At 39.2% G+C, this 13,236-nt stretch overlaps 1 protein-coding gene across 1 annotated transcript in view; it reads left to right on the top strand.

Annotated features, from left to right (window-relative positions):
* Nucleotides 1–13,236, top strand: part of SPTBN5 (spectrin beta, non-erythrocytic 5) — a 92,269-nt gene that overhangs the window by 35,819 nt on the left and 43,214 nt on the right. Inside the window, 2 exon segments of the mRNA XM_066188091.1 lie at nucleotides 3,166–3,369; nucleotides 4,600–4,749. Of these exon segments, the coding sequence (XP_066044188.1) occupies nucleotides 3,166–3,369; nucleotides 4,600–4,749 (354 nt within the window).

Raw genomic sequence — 13,236 nt, 5'->3', positions numbered from 1 at the left:
GATTTCAAGAATACATTTGCTTTCTTTTATTCTTGAATTGTTCCAAGTGTAGCTAGTGTGTCAATTCAAGATACCTCTGGTAGTTCACATTCTGCTTCCATTTGTAGTGGGAAGCAAAGAGTGTCCAGAGTACGTTCACCTGGAAAAAACTTGATACAAGTTTATGTTGTTGTGATCTGTACAACAGCATGTACATGTTCTCTTTTTTTTAGCATGAGAGGCATCTGCACATTCAATTAATCCACTTTAAGTCTCTTATAAGTATTTAAATCAGCATTACCTGTCATATTCTATAAAAAGAAATATTGTATAGTTAGATATAAACTACGTTTATGGCAGTTTGGGGAATTTGAGGGTTTTCTTGGTTTGTTTTTTAACTGTTACAAATTCCATCATCATGTGCAGAATTGTTGATGGGGAAAATTAGTGTGATTCTTCTGGTGTAGGTGACAAGTTCACTTGGCCACTGTCTTTCTAACAGTATCTAGGAGAGATAGGAAGAACAAGGCAAACTTTTAGAATGTATTCTTCTATCATATATTAGATTCTTGAAGTCTTCAGCCTGGAAGCATCTTTATCAGGAGGTGGATCTTGGTGGATTTGACAATTAAAATCTAGTCACTCAGAGTTCACGTCTTTATCAATTTACTTCATAGCTTACATAATAAATTTAGTTTTTGACTTCAGATAGAAAATGTTAAGTTGTCCCCATCCTGTGGGGACAACAATTTTTATTACTTGAATGATGTAAAACGCCTTTGTTTTGAATTTTGTCTGAAATCTGTGATGCATCCTGTGATCTGAATGACAACTCTATAGCTCATTTCTCGCTCTGCCAGTGTGTCCTTTGATCTTCATGACTCTTAACATCATAAAACAAAATGACAAAGCCATGTGACCATATTCTCAGTGACTATGCCTCAGGCAACTCCCTGTCTCTTTGAAGTCAGGCTGATGGCAAAAAGTATTCCCAATCCTCTCAATTTTCACCTCCTTTCCTGACCAAAATTCCTGAAGAAGTGAAGAGCTGGTTCTGCAATTAGGTATGCCTGTCTTCCTGCCCAGATGAGACAAGGCAGGATCATGCAGCCATGGCTAATAACTGTAAGAATTTCAGAAACTCTAGAGTAGGTTAGAGCAGCTTTGCTGCAGAATATCACCCAAACTGCTGAATGCAGAGAGGCAACTTTACTACCTTTCCTCTTTCAGCTGTGCCAAGAGGTGCACAAACTTAATGTTTGTCATAGCTGTTCAGTGTAGTTTTTTCATTATATTGTTCATGTGCAATCCACAAAGCTTTTTCATTAAAGAATTATGCACAGACTAAGTGAAACAAACGAACAAAAAAATCAATTTCCATAAAATGAGAATTCTGCACAATCGTCTAGTGTATCTCTTTACACCCCATCAAGATTTTAATGTGATTAAATAGCAGAGCTGGGCCTAAGTGACAACATACAGCACGGCAGAGGGCTTCAAATCTTCCACGGAACTTAGACAAGGAAGATGAGAGCAGACACAGACTCAAAGTATTTCTGAATAATCTGAGGCTCTTATTCTGAAGTTTGTGCTAGGATCTGCACAATTGGAGTCAGGCTCTGCTTAGGAGTTTCCTGCAGACTGATGCCTACTCTATCCTTAAATATTGCTGGAAGTGGCAGACCAGTAACCTCTTATTGGCTCTTGACTTGTTCCATTGCATTATATATCCTGAGGCTTATGGATTTTTTCCTAATGCTTAGCTCAAAATCTTGGGGAGTTTTAGACATTCGTGCCAAAGGCAATGTCAGTATCTACAGTGACATCCAGCTGTGTGAATGAATTAATTCTACAAAAGGAAATTATGCCAACACATGTGCACTACCATGGGCCCCTTTAAATGGACCACAGTCTTTTTAAAGACTCATTTAGTAGCTGTGCTCACTGGCTTTAAAAAAGCAGTATCTTGGCTTTAAAGCCTGAAGTCAGGACTCCAAATTAGCCAGTTTTTTGTTGTTCTTTTCTGAATTCTTTTTCCTGGCTGTCTCTACAAGATTTTGATGATATGAACAAATATGTATGGGTAAACTGGAGCAGCCAAGAATCTATTTCCATTACATAGTTTCCTTCAGTGAAAATGCCAGCAACCATTTAAAAGAAAATTTTTAGTTTTCTTCAATAAAAGAGAACTTTTTCTCAGTACTTACTAGAAATAATAGTATTTTAAAATACATTTTCTAAATCTGAAAGACCATTTATTACCTAAAAATTGAATCAACTACTCCAGACATAGTTAAATTATAACAAAATTTAGTTATCATATATAATCCCTTGTATATCCCTCGCAGTCCTGTTTTTACCAGCTGAAACATAGGAGCCAAAGTCCTACGGCAGATTCAAATGAAATGCCTGAAGTAAGTGAGTGTTGACGGTATAGACTCAAATGAAGAAAAAGACATACAGAGAACATCTAATTATTTTTACTTGCACAGTTTTCTTCCATCACAGTTAAAAAATAACCCTCAGGGATTTGTTTTAGCATTTGCATGCTCGTAGTTGCTTTGGACATTTTAAGTTATTGCAACTATATTTATTCATCAGATTTTGAAAGCAAACTAGCATGAAATACTTGTTCCTCCCAATCTCAATCCTATAGTTCCACAAACCAAGAGCTGAATCTGTATGCCTGATATGCTTATGCAATTTCTTCTGACCTGTGATTTACCTTTTTCCACTTCTATTAGAGTGCATTTGTTTTTCACCTGAAAATTTTCATTCTCATTTTAGAATATGTGCATAACTTAATTTTCAAACACACTTATATTGGCTAAAGTTTTCACAGAAATGTAGGATGATACTGGTTTATCCTTTATGAAGGAATAACATCAGAAAATACTTTAAGAAAGATGGAATAAAGGGCAATAAATTATATGCTGTCACTGATGTGATATGACAGTATGATTATGATACTGCAAACCATGTAACACAGTGTATAGGAATTCCTGCAGTTGGAATCTACCCTTATAAAATTCACAGAAGTACTGCAAGCACTAATGAAATATTTTATTTTTCTATGATTTTATTACCTATTATTCACTTAAAGTTGAAGAGTCAGCCTAAGATTTTCCTGCCTGCTAACCTAAGCTTGAGCCCTAACCTCAATTTTCATATTTTCTTGGGTTCCAGGTGTGGGACTATTTCTTATGGACAGCAGAAATAATAAGGGAAATGAGAGCCAAGGAGTCTATTCGGGACATATCTACCAGCAGCCTGAGACTCACCCAGCATCAGCAGCTCCTGGCAGAGATCGAAGCACGAGAAGAGAAATACGATCATGTTGTACAGCTGGGACAGGCCCTCTTGCAAGATGAGGAAATGCCATCAAAAGAGGTAATTGAAACTCCTCCAAGTGCAGTCATACTTATTCAGCACTGGACCTCAATGTAACTATGATTCTATATGGTATCACACAGTGAGATACAAAAACGTGTACACTCACTTGTCCCTGTACATTTGCCTCAGTATGTTACCTACCTTGGGCACAAAAACATCTGCTCCATTTTTAACTTCAGTAGCAGATGTGTGGAGGCATCTCCTGAAGGACCCCTGCAGCACAGCTGGAGCTTTTCATGAAGTTCACCATGTTTTGAGCCATGGAGTCAATTCTACCAACTTCCCAAACTGGATTTTCACACAAATGCTGCACTTTGTATTACAGTGGTATACCCACACCGGAACAATCTGGACAAAATCCTGCCAACCAAAGAATGAAAACACTCAAACATATGAGAGAGTTTAAAGATTGATTGAAGCATTTCCTATAGAAAAGAATTAGACTAGTAAAACATACTCCTTGGAAATGAAAGATTTAAATCAAAATGTCAGTTTACTCAAGACAAATATATTCTAAGATTCTCACAGCATTTATTTCTTTTCCAGTACCTACCAGTTCATTTCTGCCCTGATAATTCATTAACATGTCTCTTGAGTACTTTCAGAAAAATGCAGAGTTTGGGCAAGTTACTCTCCCATCTCATCAAGCTATTTCCTGAAAATTTGCTGCATATTGCATGTATGACTGTGGTAACTAGAAATCTTGCTGACTGTAAAGTCCTTTGCCTGTAGAAAAAGGTAGGAAAAAATCATTCATAGCTGGCCTGTGGATATACAATATTTGATAGCTGAAGTTATATGAAATCTAACCTCGTGGCATGAATTCACGGACTAGAAGAATATGCTGTGTTGATAGTTTATATTTTAGTATCTGTTGCATAAAAATTTGAAGTGCTATAATAGCACTCTTAATGCCTAAAGATAATGAAAAATTAGGATCTGATTCTAGAAGTCACACGTGAGAAACAGTTACCTTTCTTTGCTCTTGGTTTGGATTGCTGTATATGCTGTAAGAGACACTTCTCCATTACAGAAATGAGGCACCTATGATATCTCTCTGCCCAAACAGTAGTGCTAGAACTCGTTCTACATTTTTTTTCTGTTTAATAACTTTGCTGCAATTTAAAGGGATTATCCACCACTCCACTTAAGCCTTTCTTCTCTCAATTTACCCAGATCATGGGATATAAAGACCAACACAAGTTTTTAATTTGAAATTTTGTTCAGATTCAGCAGAAGCTGCAGGCTTTGTTGGAAGAGAAGAAAAATGTATACAATGCATGGAAACAGAAGAAGGAATGGCTAGAGAAAATACACCAAGAACAAATGTTCTACAAGGATTGGGATCATCTTGACATGCTCCTGAACTCGCAGGAGGTGAGAAAATTATTAACTTGAAATAAGCAGTTAAAACTCTTCAAGCATATAAACTCTTTCAAACTAAAAAGGGCACCACTGTTCAGCTACAGCTTGAAATCCTTGTGCCTGTGTACAGAAAATGCAGTCTCTTTTATTGGTATTGTTTGCGTTGTGGTATCACTTGAAGACTGTAGCAATGTGCAAGAAGCTCTCCTTTCTCATGGGGCTTAGGTGTGGAACAGAAATAAATAGATGATCCTTACCTGAAAGATAATTCACTGCAAATATGCATAAGGGGGAACATACAAACATCACAACAGAAGAGGGAGACAAGAGTCCAGTATTAGTCCACTTTACAAACAGTATGCCAGCTGCTTAACCACTGGCAAATTTTGTAGGATTCAAAGAGAAAGGAAATTGTAAAGAGAGTTTGAAGGAAGTTTACTTTGTAGGTGTTGCTGGAATTCTCACCTCAGGCTGGGAGTTATGCTGGAAAAATGCAACTAGTGGAAAATGGATGTCAGCAATGTGAGTTAATCCAGGAAAGTGTATTGACTTCTCAGGTCTGCAAAGGCGTTGATATGAGTGTGTAGAACACCAATGAAAGAGTTTGTAAGGAGTATTACCTTATGTTAGATGCAGTTTAGGAAAACAAGCTAGTGAAAAAGGCCCTCTCATGAAAAAAAGAGGGCAAATATAATCAATGCAGGGAGACAGAAAGTTGTTTTTATTATCAGAATTTTGCAGCTCTTGAAATAGATTTTTTTTCACCATTATTGAATTATATTTTGTCTTTCTTGCACTTTCTTTGATTCATGTAACTATTTTTAAAGGTTCCAGTTCGAGGCCTGGCATTTGCAATTACAAGACAGAGTGCAGTCACTCTGCAAATTCATGAATTGATAGATTGCTGCAGTTGTACTGGGACTTGGCATGCAAAACACATCAGTGGGTTACAGGTTGCCAAACTGAAGGATTGATGCAACACTGGAGGAGGTTGCACCTCTGGGTCATTTTTAATTAAGGAAAAAAAATCTTAATTCTCCAAGAACACTGACAGCAAAATATAATGGCTCTCATTTCCCACTGAGCTCTGTTTTCCACCAGCACTTTGCCACTGGCACTAAATCCTTTTGGAAACTGACACTGAGCGGTGCCATGCAGTGATGTTTAACCCTTTGTGGCACATGGGCCTGGAGCTTTCTGTTACTCCTTCCTTGAAGGAAATGCATGTCTGCATAATTCCTTATAATTGGCTCTTTTGGTAAGTGTGACCTGCATTCTGGAGTTTGTGACATGAAGCAGAGAGTTTCACCTACGTTCAGGTTTCTGGAGTAAAACATGACATAGTTCTGCCCACTATTTGTTGCTTATATAGCAAATTACATGACTTGCATTATGTCTATCTCAATTCCTTACCAAGCAGTGGTACATCATTGTTAAGTTCCTGCATAGGAGCTTATCAGGGAAAATATAAATTCTACAAAAGTTTGGCCACTGTATTTTTTCTCTTTTCATCAAATTGATATCAGCCAACACACAGAGGCATTATCACTACAGCATCTGCTTTGATATATGTAATGCAAGGGTAAATGTGTAGGAAGCTACTGTTAGTAGGTGGTTTTGTGCCCCTCAGTTGTGAGTCCTGGTTACAAAAGTCTGTATTATTCATACATGAAAGTGTAATGCACCTGGCATTTCTGGTATGGCACCAGCACTTTCTCTACAGGTAAATGGCACTTCATATTACTTCTTTGTTCAGGTAAATTTGCCATTGCCACAGGCTGTAACGTAGACTGCCACAAAAGGGGTGTGTGTTCATCAGAGGCGAGGTAAATTCTCCTGGTGGGATCAGAAACCCCAAGTTTCTTCAGCCAAAGCAAAGCCTGAGAATGAAGATTGTGACCTTGAGGACCATGAAGTGCAGTTCTGTTATCAGAGTCTTTTCCCCATAGTATCCTCTCTATGAACTTCCAAGGAGTCTGGTGCTCAGTTTTGCTCACTGACACTAAGCAGCCAGAAGGTGGAACAGTGAAGTGTGGATACTCGGCTGCCCCTTCCAACAGCTCTTCACACAGACCACACATTTCAGTCAAGCTGTCTTTTGCAGCTGCCACCATCTGCCATGTAGATAAAAATAAAAAATTTGACAGTGTAGTGATGTTCCTTAGTCACTACTTGGATTTCACTTTCCTGCAGTTGAAGAACTCTTGGAAGAGAAATCTATTCCTTTTGGATTGGACTCTGTTACTACTATACAGAGTTAAAATGTGGCTGCATAGTGATACAGACAAGCAGGATGATAGGAAAGCAGTTTTTTCAAAAATGTTTTTTTAAAAAAACTCAGCCAGGGCGTCAACTGAAGACTCAAACCATCTTCCCAATGGGAATTTCATCATTTGCTGCTTTCAGAAAGGACAAAAGGAAACACACATTCAAAAAGGATTCCTATCAGGCAAACAAATAGAAGCAATGTCTCCACCCTTTGCATTTCTTCTGACTTTTCCATTTGAGTCAAGGCTCAGTTACGTGCATTTAATTTCTTACGTCTGCAAAACGTCTGTGTAAGGAAGCGGGTCATAATTTTTCAATCCCGTTTTGCCAGTACTTCATATGCCATATACCAGAAGCAAGAAACAGGGGAAGGAAGAAGGTAACAGAGGAGTATTTTAAACTAAGAACTACTACTGAGAATTGCTCTTTCATTTGCTGTCTGTGCCACCGTGACAGGTTTGACTTTAAGCCAGCATCTTCTATTTCATCCAAGTTACTTAAGCCTTCAAAGGATTTCTGCAGAATATCATCTACCATTGTTCTGTGTAAAGAAAAATAGAGCACATGTGGAGAAAATTAGGCAAATATCTATCTTTTTAATTTTTTATGAATTTGGTTGTGCCATCAGTTGGAACTTCTGTGCGATTCTCTTGTAAGAGCTGCAAACGGAGATCTCGTCATGCAGAATGCAGACAATTAACAGCCAAAAAAGGAAAAGAAGGAAAAAATAATTTTTGATTTGAGCAGAAACTGTGTCCAATACTCTCTGCTCTGTTCTGATCTTTTCACAGCAGCAGATCCATTGCTCAAGTTAGCTGCTTTTCTTTTTTCCACAGATGAAATAACAGCGAATTTGCAGGCTGTCTCTGGCAGGCACTTTTGGCTCCCTCCTACTCTGTCTGCAGTCTCACTGTCAGAACACTCAGGGAGCAGAGCCGTATGCTCCGTAATTTATCTTCCAGCCCATCCCACACTCATATCGCTTTGCAGACATGACAAGAGGTGGTAGCAGTTTTAGAAGAGCTGAGATTTTTTATTTTGAATGTGGAATTTTTTTGTTCATATTTTTCTTCCTGGAGAATGTTTATTCATCTCTCATTCCTTTGCTTCAGAGGAAGAATGGAAATTTCCAGTGCCAAAGGAAAAAGGATTAGGGCTTGGTTTTAAGCACAGTGGGAAAGGCAAGCTTCTGTGGCTTTGAATTTTGCATCTTTTAGGACTAAGCTTCAGAATGTCATACAGGGACCATCGCTGGAAACCTTCATCTGCAACCTACGTCTCCACTGTGGAAATGCTGCTCTCTTCCTGTAGAGCAACCCCACCTACTCCTTTTGAATCTGCTGTGCAGGACAGGCCTTTTCAAAGGATGCCAGTGCCAGCTTGGCATCCTCCCACTGGTCAGTCAGCTGCCAAGCTTGCTTCAGGAAATGCCATCTCACCACCCAGCAGTGTGTCTTACTGTTCAAGGCTAGATGTTATCCTGGTGCATACAGACCAGAGGAAAGGATTTGGGAGCACTACTCACTGTGTCAGTCCTTCTGATGAGACATCCACGTGTTCTGGTACTTGCAAGGATCCTAGGGACCATGGAGATGAGAAGTCTGGCACTCAGTCAACATCTACATCTTACAAGCAATATTCAAAAAGAGGAAAAAGTGTTCATCATATTTCCCCTGGAAAAACTGATCCCTTGAAGCTTGCTCTATCTTTGCCCTCAGATGTTCTTTCCTGCAAAGCTCCGTCAAGCTGGACATCACGCCTAAACGTTGATCTGTCTGCTATTCCAGCTGCTTCTCTGCTTCACAGCAAAAATCTGCATGCATCCCTGGAAACTTGTGATTCACTGCCACACCAACAAGGCTGTAGCCAGTGCAATGTCCAAATGTCAGACCTCCACACTTCAATGAAGCTTTACATTTCAACATGCAGTTTGATGATAAAGCCTTTTCGAGCAGGTTCCCATGGAAGCAGTCATGCTCATTCAAATCTGCTCATGCCACAATTAGAGAAGGTGCCTGAAACTCCCTCTGGTCTTCCAACACGATCCCAGAAGCCAAAACAAGGTTTCCCTTCGGGTGGGTCGCCAGCCCTTCAAATCACAAGATTTCATGTGGCTTTCTCCAAGTATCCTGGCCTTCCCCAGCAGACTTTATCCAGAGATATATGGCTGTCCCCAGCTGTGCTGACTGGAAGAGAAAATTCAGCTAGTGGGAATGAAATCATGCGCAAGGATTTAAGTCCAGAGCTAATTGTCTTTCAGAATTACTCCTCATCTACGCCAGAGTTTAGGAAGACTCCATGTGATGGCCTAACACCTGCTCATCACAAGGTTTCCAAAATCACCTTGATACTTGCCAGTCCTTGGACTGCTATGCCTATCCAGGTGGTAAGAGAATTTAGAAGAAGCCCAAAACCAACAATTTTTATCAAAGCACTTGATTCAGACAGAGCTGTTCCACCCTTCCACCCTATGGAGATTGGGGCTGGCCTCTCTCTGTCAGTGAACCCTGTTTGCTCTTCGGGATTGCTTTCTAGCCATTGGACAAGATCTGGTTTGGGACTTTCCCAGGAAACATGCACTGTAAAAAGTGTATGCCCTGACAACCTTGTGACAAACATACCAGCTCACAGCACAGCTTCGACTCACAGAGACACAGAGCATCCAGGGTGTCCATCTATCGCCGTCAACATCGCATCCTTTGGATCTGGGAGGAGAGTGGTGAAGATTTGCATTCCATTCTAGGAACATTTGCAAACAGGAGATCTAGGTTGTGTTCAACCAAACCATATGGATTTCTTTTTGTGTGCATCCTGCCATGTTCCAGCTCCCTAGAGATGACTTGCAAGACAGTGGGAAAGCTGTTTGTGTCCTGCTGTCACCAAGGCTGCAGCTACAGCTTGATCCACGCCCAGTGAAGATAAGGACTCTGCTCTAATCGAGCACTTTACAAGAGTTTCATTTTAACCATCAGAGTGCTGTTGGTAACACAGCACGCAACTGCTTACAGACTTTGCATGGTAGGGCCATAGTGCCCAGCACTTTGAAGATTCAAAAATTCAGAGCCAAGAGCTGGTTTTCTTCTCTGCTAGGTTGGACTTGATGATCTCAAAGGCCTTTTCCAACCTAGTCGATTCTGTGATTCTGTAGTCAGTCTGGCAGCTGGAAAAAACCCTTGGTGTAGTTTTTCTTAGTTCTTTTCTATTTTAATGTTTTCATTTCCTTGCTTGTCAAATTATGCTATATTTCTAAATGGTTAATTCCTGGGGTTTTAGCTTTAAAAGTAAGGCTTGCTTTCAAAAGCCAAAGCATTTAAGTATGTAAGAAGAAACCACTTTTTTTTCCTCTCTTAGAAAAGGAGAGGTACCACCCTTTCCGGAGGGAAACAAGGGGAATTTAATGTCCACTGCATGTCAAATTTGGATATCCCAGCAAAGTTTCTAGCAGTGAAACTATGGGGAATTTTAGAGGAATTTTTTCAGACAATATTTCATAAGCAAATACTTAAATGATGACGTTGTATTGGTGCAAGATTCTGATCTAACACCTAATACTTACAGGATAAGATCAATACTGCGAATTTTGAAGCAGGAGGAAATAGGTGTGAGGAAGTAACTATGGCAGTTATCAGAAAAACACCAGTTTTATCTCTGTGTTTTTTCCCATATATATTTCCAATATCAGATAACTATATTCTTATGCCAAGGAGACAGCAGGCGGGGGGGGGGGGGGGAAGGAAATTTTAAACACATTCAACATTAGAATTTTGCAAATAGGTAGTGAGGATAGATGCCAATAGTACAGAGATGTCTGCATGATAGAAAAAATGTATGTTTTCTTTTTATAAACAACTTCAGTGTGTTTTATTCCTCTTGTGATTGTAGTATGATACCTTCTTATAACTTTTACTGAAATGAAGCATAGCAAAACATTTCTGTGAACTTTATATAGTCATGGTATCAAGACCATTTACTTACTTTGCTAAAGCAAATTTCAGATTGTTTTCATTATTGTTTCTAGTATTTACTTTTATCAGAATTAAGTCAAATCAAACCTTATTCTTCTCTGTCTCGGCAGATAGTTTGGGCTTGCTTACATGCTTTAAGTCAAGGTTTTTTAAAACCGATAATGATTCAGACTTTTAGTACATGGTTAAAACAGAAAGATTTTCTGTGGTGTTCCTGCAATCTCAGCAGCAAGCCCATGGCAGGCAGTGAGGGGCAAAATCTGTGGAGCTTATTATACTGTGAAGAGCAAAAGCAGACAAAGGAGGTGGATTTGCACAAATATCTAAAATATATTTTATTCTAGAGAAATAAAAACTGCTCTTCTTGGAATACAAATTTCTTTGGGGGCTGTGTCATTTTCTTGTGCATGTAAATGTGAACCTGTGGCATCAAGAGAACATAGTTATGATAATGACTGTAATGTTTCATTCAATATTTCTCCAAAAGCTAGAGCTGGCAGATGCTGTCACATAACTGTGTAAATAGTATTGGTTTATTTTAAATGATATTTTTAAATTGGACTTTGCTTTTAATTCTGCATTAACTTGTATGAAAGAGGTCTTTCTGGCAGCAACTATGCAATTAACTCAGAAATAAGGAAAAACTCCAATTCAGTAGGATTAAAAACTCTGTTTGAAAATTTATTCCAGAAAATCTCAGAAATCTCAAAAAACTTTTCGTGGTTTTAAGGATCTTTGGAAGTCTTCACTTGAAAAGGAATCTGTTTTATAGTGAGTGGCCAAGTCTTTCATGCTTTTTATGACTGAATGTTAAATTCCCAATGATGGGCCATGATTCCTAATAGAAACAAACGAGAAAGAAAGTTTATACCTGATGTACTCTGTGGGAGACCCTAGTAGGTTACCTGAGGAGAGCTGTGCAGTGTTTTGTATTTGAAATCAATGTGTCTCATTCAGAGCAGGAGTTAGGAGACCTGTCTAAAAGTGTGCCAAAAGGTGAGATAGTTGGTGACAGGCCAGTGTTGTGGCATGGGAGCCAATTTTTATTCTGCTTTCAGACTGGGATAACAAATGCTTAAACGAAAAAAATGTTGTGGTTCTTATTAGAACAATGGCTGTCATAAGATTCCTGTGTAAAACACAAATGGAAAATGTTTACCTCAGCAGCTCTCCAGGCAGCAGCACCGTTGGTGCTACAGGGGCTGCCCTCCTCTGAGCATGTTGCCATTGCCTCCCCTGCAATGTATGCAGCCATTTCCCTTTTGCAGAAATTTTCTTTCTGAGCACCAGTTTTCCTACTCAGTGTCAAAACTTTGGTTGCCAAGAGCACTTGCACAGACTTCTACTTGGAGGACTTAGTCCAAAGTTTTCGGTAGTCAGGAGGACTTTTTCCCACTGCTGTAACATCCAAAAGAACTGAGCTTTCAATGCCCAGTGTCATTTGTGCTCAGGGGATTTCTGTGGCAGCTAGGCACTGAGCTCTCCAGCGGCAGCTGCTTATGAGTCACCACCCCCACCCCTGCTCTCAGATGTCTCTGTTCTCTTTCTCTAAGGAAGATAACCATCTTTACCAGTAGATGTCCCTTGCCTTTTTCTTCCATCAGAGATATATGAGCAGGAAAACTAATAGCTGACCTTTTCTATCAGTTTCACTGCTAATAGTTAGTAAATTGAAGTTCTGGAGGTAAATCTTTTTTGACCAGAAATGGTAGATAACCCACAAAATGTATCAGGAAGCTAAAAATCAGGAAGAATTTTTAAAGCAGTGTTTAAAACATCAAAATAGAGCTGCAGCATGTGGGTCTATGTCTGTGTTAGCAGCAGTGGTGTAAATACAGATGGTAGTTATAAGTGGTTTAATAAAGCATTACAGTAGATAGACCAGGAGCCTACACATTTTTCTTTAAAAGAGCAAACTAAATCCAATAACCCTCTAAAAAGGATCTCTCTCATCATTTCATACACTTGATGAGTAGGAGAGATCAAAGGATTAAAGTTTGAATGACAGAGTATCCACCTTCTGGTGCGGGTTGTGTGTAACTCACAGAGGCATAGCAGAGGCATTAATGAATTTCTTTAGACATCCTGGTGAATTATGGGCCAGACTTATTATAAACTTAGGCCTGTTGTAGAGTGGTCTTTCTCTCTTCTTGACTGTGATTACTGTGATGGGAATGGATTAGCACAGAGCAGTTTGAAAATCTGGCCTGGGCATGATATTTGTCTGTGCATTTTTCTGTCTATATAAAATATTCACAGCCCAAAA

The sequence above is a fragment of the Chamaea fasciata genome, unplaced genomic scaffold, assembly GCF_029207755.1.
Source record: "Chamaea fasciata isolate MVZ Bird 193981 ecotype frontalis unplaced genomic scaffold, bChaFas1.0.hap1 SCAF_7, whole genome shotgun sequence".
Taxonomy (NCBI): Eukaryota; Metazoa; Chordata; class Aves; order Passeriformes; family Sylviidae; genus Chamaea; species Chamaea fasciata.
This window is presented reverse-complemented; position numbering and strand designations above follow the sequence as displayed.